Source organism: Chaetura pelagica, unplaced genomic scaffold (genome assembly GCF_000747805.2).
Source record: "Chaetura pelagica isolate M959 unplaced genomic scaffold, ChaPel_1.0 scaffold139, whole genome shotgun sequence".
NCBI classification, from domain to species: Eukaryota; Metazoa; Chordata; class Aves; order Apodiformes; family Apodidae; genus Chaetura; species Chaetura pelagica.
In genome coordinates this window covers 2,100,970-2,113,184 of record NW_009970717.1, presented here as the reverse complement: position 1 = coordinate 2,113,184, position 12,215 = coordinate 2,100,970, and the positions used below count along the sequence as shown (strand labels likewise).

The 12,215-nt window shown below is 37.7% G+C and overlaps 1 protein-coding gene across 1 annotated transcript; it reads left to right on the top strand.

Annotated features, from left to right (window-relative positions):
* The first annotated feature begins 1,112 nt into the window (after positions 1 to 1,112).
* On the top strand, positions 1,113 to 11,768 carry CDH5 (cadherin 5, type 2 (vascular endothelium)). Its single transcript, XM_010006182.1, has 11 exons — positions 1,113 to 1,301; positions 3,617 to 3,905; positions 3,995 to 4,111; positions 4,877 to 5,041; positions 5,470 to 5,657; positions 7,398 to 7,651; positions 8,523 to 8,665; positions 9,504 to 9,628; positions 9,813 to 9,921; positions 10,192 to 10,437; positions 11,272 to 11,768. The coding sequence occupies exons 1-11, from the start codon at positions 1,113 to 1,115 to the stop codon at positions 11,766 to 11,768; spliced, it is 2,322 nt and encodes a 773-aa protein (XP_010004484.1).
* Positions 11,769 to 12,215: the final 447 nt, after the last annotated feature.

Here is a 12,215-nt window from a genome sequence, read left to right as displayed (position 1 = left end):
TGCTGAAAATAGTAATCTAATCTAGCATCCAGCAACCTCTGTGATGTCGATTTCTCTACCACAATTAACAGTTTTATTTTTAATGCACATGTTGACAGCTCCTAAAAGCTAATGGAAAGTAATTTAAGTGTAATTTAAAGTCTGATTATTTGAGTGTTAAAGTTTCCTCACAGTTCTTACATTGGGAAGGGGGAAATTAGTAGGAAAATTAATGAGGTTTGCTACATTAAAATAACTTCTCAACCTCATATGAAAAGCAGGCCTAAGGTTTACTAAAATTGACGTATAATGCAACCATATGGTTTCAGCTGAGTATAATTTCACAAATTATGATTTGCAGATGGTAAGACTATCTACATTTAAGAATAAAGAATCAAAGGAACTTAATGTGTCTTCAAACGTTTCAAAAGAGAAGGAATTCAATCAATAAATGAGCTCTCAGAATCAGTTCTCAGAAGAAGATAATTTGCTACATTGTACTTGGAATTGATTGAAAATTTCACATGAATCATTTTTTCCACCCAAAAAAAACCACTCAGATTTTATTCTAAATCTGTATTTTCCATATGAAGATATTGACTACAGCATATTTTGTGTCAGGGCAAATCAAAACATTGCACTTGGGTTTGTCCAGCTGGAACATTTCATTTCAAGTTGAAGTAACACACTTTGATTTGACTCAGCTTTGGTGTTGCTTCCCATTACTGCTCTCCCCAGGAGCTATGCTCCTGCAGCTGAACTACACTTCCCATAATGCACAACTGGTCATCTTTGCTACTGAATCTTCTCTTCAGATGAACTATGGTAGCTCAAGTGGATGCTGGCTCTATGCTAGCTTTCAAAGCTTCCACATTTTTATATTTCATTAAAATATTTTCCTTGGTTTTTACAGTTGTCATCTAGTTAAAACTGTTTCATGGAAGGAAGAAGCCCGATATTTCACATTTTGATACTAAGGCAGATGAAAAGAAATACAGATGAAAAGTAATCAAACTTTCCTATAGAAGCAAAGTCCATTTGTACTTCTGTGTGCTCTCCCTCTGATTAACCTGATTCTGTCGTTATTTATTTAGCTTTCATATTTTATATTATTTTCTAGGCTACAGAAGAAGATGAACCACTTTATACTACTTCTCTCCTTGTTCCTGGCTCCAGCATTTGCTGGCAAAGAAAGTCAGAAAACAAACCAAAACTTTTCTTCAAACAATGCCAGTCATAAACGACTGAAGAGAGATTGGATATGGAACCAAATGCATATCAAAGAAGAGATTGATACACCATTACCACACCATGTTGGCAAGGTAAGTAGTCTGTTAGCAAGGAATAACTAGAAACACAGACAGTGACAGAGTATCTCAAAAAGTATCACTTGTTTGCAGCCTAGGCAGAAGGGAAAAAAGGAAATAGAAATGGAACTTAATACCAACATAGTAATGTGTTAAAATCTTAAGAATGTGGACAAGGAGTACATCAAGAATAATGTTAAAGGGATTCTCATTCTTTTGAAGAATACAAGTCAGTTTTAGAGAATGGCAAGTATGGAATATCCACAGTGCAGAAACAATTGCATTGCGTGCAGGTGCATGGGTAGGAAGGAAGTCTGGTGGCTGATGTAGGTCAATATTTTTCTGGCAGCCCAAGATTGTTTAAAAAACCTAGCAGATCAGCTAATAAAAACATATGCTTTAAAAAACATACCATTTACATCTCTCAACGTGGATACAAAAGAGAAGTGCCATGTTTAGGAATACTGCTAGCAAAAAAAAAAATTGTTTCACAAAGTGAAAGAAAATTATTTTTAAAAATAGTAATGAGTAGTGACCTGCTTGCAAACTCATTTTCTTCAAGGCAGCACTCATAAAATCCTATGATTAACTGCATATCACCCAGACAAAGTTCTTCCCGTCTAGTCTTTCAAATTGAACTACTTTGACACTTCTCAGATAAATGCACTTGTATGTTTTCCTCCCATGCACAACAATCAGCATCTGTCAAGGCTGTCTCAGCAAAGTTAAACAGACCTTTCTGGATCAGTGCTGCTCACTGGCAGAAAGCATAAGAGAGAGAGAAAAGAGGCCATAGGGTACTCTCAGCTAACACAGGGTATCTCTGTTTCATTTCAGACCAATTCAGTAGCTGATTGAGGAGAAGGCTTCTATTCCTGGAGCTGTCCTAAATAAGAGTAATTCGCTTTGTACTGTGCTCTGTGGTCTTTCAACAATGAAATGTTTCTCATTACTTTTGCAATGGCTGTGTTCAGTGCATTGCATTTGCAGGATTGAACACTTGATAAACCCTTTTAAAAAGGCCACACTAGTAGCGTGGCAGAACTGATTGACAGCTGCAGGAATATGCTGATACATTTTGATTTTATCTTTCATGACCTTGGATGCTTTCCTTTGTGTGCTCATCCTCAGCTTTAGAAAAGGCAATCTTGGAAGTCTGTATCTTTTACACTGAATAAGTAAATAAAAATAGAGAAAGAAGGCACAGACTATACTATCTTTGAGACAAGGGTGAGGTTATTTCTCATCTTACATCTTGAGAGCTGTAAACTCTACCTCAGCAGTATCAGCAGCCAGAAGCATGAATAAGTATGTGAAGTGAGGGAAGAAAACTTTAATGACACATTTCAAAATAGAAAACAGAAATAAAAGAATGTTCACCAGTAAACGACAGCTACAGGATAAATCAAATCCTGAATACTGAACAGCTGCAATTTATGATAACATCAGTAACAAAAAGCTAGAAATTCTTGGTCAAACCCAGCAATTATTGATAAATAGCTTGCTGAAATAAGAATGCTAATATAGCACATGGAAAATTGTAGTTCAAACCTTCTATTAGTTCCCTTGGATTCAGGTATATAAACAGGAGAATCATCAGATTATCTGCAGATTAAAAAATGTGAAAAACCATTTGGGACTGGATTAAATTAAATTTAAAAACTGGTTTATGTTCATTCCTTTACCCTTTTTCATTGCATATAATCTTAAATTTTAAAATCTGTGGGGTGGAAATTTAATCTTATTGTCATAGCATGAGCCTAAAGACTGACTATAAAAACATTGTACGTGACTAAACACAAGAAAGCTGTCAGCTATGGCAGGAATTCTGCTAAATGCTACATAATAGAGACTAATGCTGCACAATGTCAGTAGCTGTGAATGTAGATTTGACTCCGTAATTCTGTGAAATCTAAGCAAAGTCTCTGCTAAATTGAGAAAGTTACTTGTAAACAAGAGTAGCTCAAACTGAACATGGTGGCATGTATTACTTCAAACATAACGGTGTTAATGATTTCTACGTGTTAACTGAATCAAAATCTTTTATCTTTAGGAAACATGAGATATGATTTTTTTAAAAAGAAGCTTGACACACAAGCAAGTAAATTTCACTCTTGCTGCAAGTTTCATCCTATAATCCTGAATGGATGTAGATGCTGTGGTGCTGTTTGTTCAGTAATACCCCAGCTGACATCAAAAGTCTTAATGGCTATTCTGGTTTCACACTGAGCTTGCAGAAGTCCTGATTGCATGTGTCTTCTTATAGAAGACTGCATTGCATCTGGATGCCAAAGTCAGTTTTTATCTCTTTGACTTGTACTTTCTTCTAGATCACATCAAGCATAAGGAACAACAATGCTAAGTATATTATTGAAGGTGAATATGCCAACACTATTTTTAAAGTGGAAGAAACCAGTGGCGACGTATATGCATTTGAGAGGCTAGACAGAGAAAAGAAAGCAGAGTATGAGCTCACAGCTCTCATTATTGACAGAAGAAACAACCAGTCACTGGAACCACCATCTAAATTCATCATCAAGGTTTATGATATTAATGACAATGTCCCCGTTTTTGTACAAAAAGTATTCAACGGATCTGTCCCAGAAATGTCACCAGTAGGTACGTTCTTCCAACCCTATTTTCTCTTCATGTCTCTGGTTAAAAAGCAGAATTCATACTAAATACACTGTTTGAAAATCCTTTTCTAGGAACCTCCGTCACCAAAGTGACAGCTGTTGATGCTGATGACCCAACAGTTACAGGTCATGCCACAGTTACCTACCAAGTCATTAAAGGAGACGAATACTTCACAGTTGATGACACTGGTAGGTCAGATATGCAAATGTCCTTGCACTTTGCCCTTACTTTCCACCTTACCTTACCTTAAAATGCAATTTTAAGCCTTTTTCATTCTGGACAAGGGGGATAATAATTTTAAAATATCATTTTTACCACAATTTAGAAAGATTTTTCATTCACATTCCTACAATGCCACTGTCTTTACCTGGAAATGAACTAATAAGTCACAATAACAGGGGCCATGAACTAAGTAAGAATATAAAAGGTCATTTTTTTCCAACAGATGAAGAGACTGGCTAGCCTAGCTAATATAAGTTCATGTTTTCAGTTTAGGATAGATATCATTTCATTGAACAAACAGGAGAAAGGAATACAAAATTTCTGAAGCAGCATTAAATATAATTCACTCAACTCTTTGCTTTCCTAAACCTTCTTGTTTAAATTTCACCCAGTTTTAAGTATAATGTGAGTATATCTTGTGACCATACTAGTACTCCAGAGCAAATAACTCAGATAAGAAGACATTCAGACAAACTCTAGATGCTGTAGTGACCAAGTGTAGACATCATTAGACAGCTTCTAAGCAGCTAAGATCAGTTTAAAGGAATGTATTGTACAAAATCTCCCAAACATCCATGATGTAGAAAGGTTTCTAATATTTCTAGCCTTAGAAAAATACCACTGTAAAAATGCTACTTAAAGCTGAATGTGTGCCACAAGATGAAAATTTGCTGTCAAATTTAAGAGACATACCACAAAATCTAATAATATTGAATGTTATTTTTCCAAAGGTGTGATTTCTACAACAAGGGCTGATTTAGACAGAGAGAAGCAATCAACATACGAAATTATTGTTAAAGCAAAAGATGCTCCAGGGTCTTCGGGTGATTCAAGCACAGCTACAGTCATTATCACTTTAACAGACATCAATGACAACTTCCCAGTATTCAAACACCGTAAGTAGGATGCAAGTGCTGTAACATTTGGAAAACAAGGGTTGAACCAACTATAATCAATGTATGTCAGAGTTCATCTCAATTCAACTTTTAAGAAAAGTGGACAAAAAAAACTTACATATTCAGAAGGTCGTTTGTATTTCAACCCTAGCTACGTTTCCTGGATGATGCACACCTAGACGAGAAAATAAAAATCAATATTAGTGTCATCATTTTGTACAAGATCTTGACAATTTTGATAATTACTTATACTTTTATAAAAATATATCAAAAGCTGTCTGTAGATATATATAATGCTGAATTCTCAATGAAATCTTTTTTTCTGTATGTTTATTAACTAAGAACAAGTTTTAACTAAGTTTAAACTTCCATGTATACACTCTTTGTGTCTTTGTTGTTTATTTGTTTGTTTGTTTGTTTTTTAACAGCATCATTTCGCTTTAAAGTTCCTGAAAACATTTCAGTAAGAGGAGAAGTTGGCAGAGTCAAAGTAGAAGATATTGATGAACCACAACATAGAAATACAACATACAGTTTTGTCAGAGGAGACTACAGGGACACCTTTGAAATTGTAGCAAATCCATTCACAAATGAAGGAATTATTAGGCCAAAGAAGGTACTTTTCCCAGTAACAAAGTTGATTATTTTGTTTTTTCATGTGTTACAAGAGTGTTTGACTCCATTTGGGACTAGAGGCAGGAAAAAATGGAATGAAATACATTCATCCTGAAAACCCTTTTCTGTAACCTCTGAGAGAAGAGCTGGTGATTTCCTAGTCCCTTTCAGCTGCCAGTCCTGCAAACATCTAGAATTACTCCTGAGTGCAATGGGCTATGTCAGATATTAAGGTTATGAACTTCAGCTCCTCTCAAATTTGAGATACTTGGATGTTTCGAAGAGTCAGTGATTTACTTAAGAGCTTAACCAATTCACCAAGCCAAAGAAACTCTCCCTTCCACAGCGAATCCAAAGTAGAAAATGTGAACAAGTCCACCTGAATGCTCCCCTAGAAGTGCCATTTACAGTTTGGCACTTGCTCCAATCTGAGCCACAGCTCCCTTACTGTCCTCAGGGTGTTTTAAGAGTTTCCCCACTAATTCCTTTTAAATGCTTAAGAGGGCACAGACTTTCCGAAGCCTTTATTATAGTTTGCTCTTTGCTTTTTAATTCTCAGATGTACTTGATTTGTACCAAGGGACATTGCTGCATTATGCAGAGCTCTACCAATCCAAGAGTTCATTGATTTCATTGACTTAAAGTAAGCATTAAAAAAGAGGAGGGAGGACTACAAATCACGTCCTGGAATGCTCAGATGGACAGGAATGTGTTTTTCATTTCCAAATATCTCTCAGTAACTGTTAAGACAAGAAATGTCTTTAAGAAGAGGAGAAAACCTTAAAGAAAAGATGTACCAAGTATTCCAACACTGGCAGAAAAGTCTTCAGCTGTGGTCACACTTGGTGTAAGCAGCTTTCCTTCACCAAATGCAGCCTTTCCCTTGGTCCTTCCAAGAGCTGAGGAATGCATTGCTTGCAATTTCTGCCCAGATGAGGAGCAGTAAGAGACCTCTCATATACAGAAAAGGGGTGATTTGGAGTCAGCTTACCTTTTAACACACAGTGGGAAAAGTTCCTCTGCTGGTTTGTTACACGCTTTTGGCCATGCACATATCATAATTTTAAATATGCAGCCATGTGAGATCAAATTTCAACAGCTAGATAAGCACTAGCACTTCCATTGCAACATCTACTCAAAGAGAAAAACAAGAGACACCACAATTACCTGCTGTGTATTTCACAATGCTTTTATAATTTCAGACCATACTGCAATGGGATCCAAAATTTGAAATGAGCGACAGCTTGGGTATTCCTTAGAGTCCTAGCTCCTGGCCTTCCTTCCATTGTGTGATTCCTTTTATAATCTCCATCAATGGGAAAAACAAGGAAGCAGATGTTATTTATCACCAAATACCCCAGCTATCAGTCAGTGCAGCTAGTCTGCCTTGAATGACTTCAGAAAAGAAAGCCTGGCCCAGAAGAGGAGAATCTAGTCCTCAACATTTGAGAAAAATGAGCTACCAAAGTTTTGGTAGCTACAGAGTTATAAAAACAAAATTATTTAAATCAAGAAATATTTGCTAAATTTAGAATACTGGATGAATCTGTTCAAAACCAGAAGCTGCTCAAGCCTCTCTGGAAGCAAAGTTTGGAAATATACTCCCAAGAGTCTAGCTAAGATACAATTTGGTAATATTTCTAAATATTAATTAGAGCACAGAGCTTAAATTCACATTACTAGTGCAAAGTTTACTTAGGCATCTCTAAAGGAAGAATATCTGTGTTTATCTTTTTTCTAGCCCCTGGACTTTGAAAAAGTAGCAGAATACAGGTTTGACATTGAAGCAACAGACCCCACAGTTGATCTTCGTTATTTTAAATCTGGTGGTTCTAGAAGCATTTCAACAGTCACCATTGAAGTCACTGATGTTGATGAGCCTCCTGTCTTCACTAAATTACCATATGAATTTAAAGTAAAGGAAAATGATCCAGAAATAAGAACACTTGGTTCAGTATGGGCACACGACCCTGATGCAGCTAAACGAAAAATCAGGTAACATAACATTAGCTTTAATAATTCTATTTTAAAGTGGAGAATTTGTTAATGATTCTAAGAATTTTTAAATTATTGAGACTCTGGCCCTATTTTTCAGAATCTGCATGGCCAAACAAACCCAAAACAAAACATTAAAAAATCCAATTTTATTTTTCTGGCACTGCAGCCATGGATATATATGGTAACCAACAAACATGAACATAAATTAAATTTACCCATGTAATTACCACATAAACTTACTGATAAAACATTTGCACATTTACAGGAAAAAGCATAATCCTGGATATCTTTACATGGTTATAATTTAGCATTATATTTTTATTGTAATAACTCTTCAAGCATGTGCTTTGAAAAGAAAATCTGGAAACTTTTCCAACTAATATATCTTGCTCTCACAGCTTGTGGAATTTTAGGGATATATTCTGAGACTGCCTGGTAAAGATATTAATGTAATTTGTCACACAAGAATTCTCTGACCTTCCACTATGAGGAACTGAAGTGAAACGGGGACGGAGTTAGGCTTTTCTCGGTGATGACCAGTGATAGGACAAGGGGTAATGGGTGTAAATTGGAGCATAGGAAGTTCAAGGTGAATATCCGAAAAAATTTTTTTACTGTGAGAGTGACAGAGCACTGGAACAGACTGCCCAGGGAGGTTGTGGAGTCTCCCTCACTGGAGACATTCAAAACCCACCTGGATGAGTTCCTGTGTGATGTACTCTAGGTGACCCTGCTCTGGCAGGGGGGTTGGACCAGATGATCTCTCGAGGTCCCTTCCAGCCCCTAAGACTCTATGAATCTCTATGACTCTATGAAACACAGTATTACCACCTTTTCATTGATATATCCCTTTTTAAACAAAAAACAGATTTATTCGACGAAGAGCTAGTCCCAGTGGGGACTATATTAGGGTATCTGATACTGGAATTATTCAACTTCCCAAGCCCCTGGACAGAGAATTCAGTTCATCATACAACATCACAGTAGCAGCTCAGGAAATCCTTGAAGATGGTAAGTGTTATCTACTTCCCTATTTGAAAGAAAACAGAGTACAACTTTACAGCAGGACTGTAGCTCACCAAAAAGAAAAGCTACAACCTGACAGCCTGTTTCCACTAAACTATAAATGAAAGGGATGCTTGTAGGGTTTGCACAATAACCTTCCAAATCAAATGAGTAGCTACTAACAGCTGAAATTCAGTTTTAAGATTTGGCCTGTAGCTATAATGAAAATTGCATTCAGGTTGTTACAAGGAGTAAAAAGGGCATGAGAAGAGAAGGCAGCTCGGGAAACGGGGATAAGCCTGTGTTTAGAGCAGAAACATCCTAGCCAGCTTCGCTCACTCACATGGAGTTGCACAAACTCCCCCTCCCACACTGTCAACCCAGTGCATTGCTGCACAGACATCTCTGCATAGCTTTGCTTGGGTCTGGGGAGCAGGGCAGGCCCAGGGGACTGTCCCAAGTCAGTCTGGGGAGGCAGTCTTTTCTGGACAGTGAGATATTTAATAATATAGACATGGCCTGGTCTGTGCCTGTTGCCTTACGGCCAGAGATGGGCCAGAGATGGGTTGGATCCCGTAGCCACACAGTGCAAACAATCGGGAAGACATAAGCAATTGTCATTTTCTTCCTCATAGATCCTTGATGATTTAGCCTGGGGATGGTTTTTAGGGAATATCTGAATGTGTCAAAGGAAAAGTTTAAATTAATGATGGAGCTAGAAACTCTCCATATTTCTTGTGCAGGAGGCACAGTCGTGGATACAAACAGTGGAAAGGGTGGGGGCTAGGAAGCACTGAGGTTCCAGACACCTCAGAGACCTGTACTGTTTTTGTTGTGATTTCAGGACGTCTTTCTGACAGGGAATCACATGCTCAAGTTCACGTCATAGTTATTGATGAAAATGATAATGCTCCAGAACTTGTTTATCCTGAGGATCCCAGAGTGTGTGAAAATGCTGCACCAGGAAAGGTGAGACAAGAGAGATCATTTTTCCCTTAAACCTGAATTATCTACTTGCAAGCTCAAGCAAAAGATGTGTTTCTTTAAAAGTTAGCCTCAGTTTTCACATCCAAGCACCCGATCATTTCACCAATTTCCAAAATGTCTGTGGTCAGAAATCTCTCTACAGAACTTCACACTTCCATACTCACAGGTAATCATCAGGATCTCAGCTACTGACAAGGATGAAGTATCACCTAGAGGTTTCTTCAAATTCTTCCTGGCCACAGAAGACAGCAACTTCTCCTTGATTGAGAACTACGGTAGTGTATCCCTGCATTGCATGCTCTGGGCTAGCCAAAGTGAGGCACTAGGATACAGGGGAGAAAAATTGTAGCAATGACCTATGATTGGTCTAGCTGAGCTAAGTAACAATCTATTTTTAACTTAATGAAAAAAAAATGTTTGTCGCCACTCAGTGGGTTCCCTAAAGGCTGGCTCTGTCTACAGGGAAGATGTACCAACTGACTGATAATCTATAAGGAAAATCTGGTAGAGATTATCACTTAATTAGATGTCATTACTTCTTTCAGATAACACAGCTAATATTACTGTCAAATATGGGCAGTTTAATCGTGAACTTGCCAAAATCCACTACCTGCCTGTCATCATCTCAGACAACGGTGATCCTGAGCTCAGCAGCACAAATACACTTGTCATCAGTGTCTGCAAGTGTAACGAAAAAGGCAACTTCACTTTTTGTGAGGAAAGAGCTAAACAAGTTGGAGTTAGCATACAAGCACTGGTGGCAATTTTTATCTGTATCTTCACAATCATTGGTAAGTATTTGAGTTTTGTATTGTTCTTTGACATAAATGTGGGGATTGTTTTTGTTTGTTTATTTTTCTTAACTGAGTTCTACAAAAGCTTTGTGGCTATAAAATGGTCACAAAGACAGAAATACTGCATCTGTTTGATTCATCTTACTCGCTCTTTCTATTTGGCCTGTTAGCATAGTTTCAGCTACAAAGCTGTTCAGTCTGTTGGAAAGCTGAGTAACTTAAAAGGTTATGGCACATGTGCATAATATACTTAATTTACTGTTATTAGGCTCACATGCAGCTATAAACCAGAAAATGTATGCTAGGGCAATAAAAATAAGACTCCTGTTTCCAAAGGGAGAACTAGTCTGGAAACCCTTTAAACAGTACAGCAAATATTATATACATAAATAAATGTGTAACAAATCAGCAGACCAGTACCTATTTGCTGCATTTGGAATCCATCAGAGAAGGGGAAACATTTTTTCTTACTTGCAAAGAGACCTCCTTTGCAATTACCATGTAAGTAGCATCCGATGCCTGGCATTAAAAGATTTACCAATTCAAGGCAGTAGTTGACTGAACGAACTTGTGACACTGTGCATTTGTACTTGTGTGAGCCCAGCTCAAGAGTCAGTTGCACAATTTCAGTACAGACTGAACTGCTTCAAGATCACAGAAATGCTACAGATAAACAGTATTTGAAAATATATTTTTTTTAAATAAAGAAGTGCTTAGAAAAATGCACTCTGGAAAAAAAAGTACTTCAGACCATGTTACATATCTTAAATGTAATTTGTTTTACTTCCTTACATCTCTATTTACATGTGCTCATCTAAGTTCTCTTTTCAGTAATTGCATTGCTAATTCTTCTAAGAAAAAGGCACAAGAAGGATTTGAGTGGTCTTGGGAGGAATGTAGCAGAGATTCATGAGCAGCTTGTCACTTATGATGAAGAAGGTGGTGGTGAAATGGATACCACCAGCTATGATGTATCTGTACTCAACTCTGTCCGCAAGAATGGCATGAAGCCAGAAGCAGTTCCCTCTCCATACGCACAAGTTCAAAAGCCGCCTCCTGGAAATATAACTTCTGGTGCTGGAGAAATGGAAATGATGATTGAGGTTAAGAAAGATGAAGCCGACAATGACAGAGATTTGCTGCCATATGACACTCTTCACATTTACGGCTATGAAGGTGCCGAGTCCATTGCAGAATCTCTCAGTTCATTGGAATCAGGGTCCTCAGACTCAGATATTGATTATGACTTTCTAAATGACTGGGGTCCCAGGTTTAAAATGTTAGCTGAGCTGTATGGATCAGAACCAAATGAAGATTTTGTGTATTAAGTTTAAATTAGCCTTGAATTTTCTCCCTCCCACTGTAGACATCAAGAGCCTGCCAGTGGCCAAAGAACTCACAGCTCTTCACCCAAGCTGAACTAGGATTTCAGACAGATATGAAAAAAAAAAAAACTGACAGCAGTAGGGTTAAAAATAAACACACAGATAACATACATTGACTTCCCCCAGCACTGCCATTCTTGCTGACATTCAGGTCTTCCCCAGAATCGCTGCTCAAGGATCTGCTCGAGTCTTTAAGGACACAATCCTCTTCCTATCCAGACAGACACTTCTGAGAAAGTGTTTTGTCCCTAGTTTCTCCTTCATTCCTCTTTTCCTGTACTGTTTCCATCAACATTCAAGGTCACAATCCACTGGAACAGAGAGGTTCAGTGGCAGTGGGAAGCAAAGTTTTCAATAACCTCCTGCATCTCCAGCCGGCTGGTCTGCCTG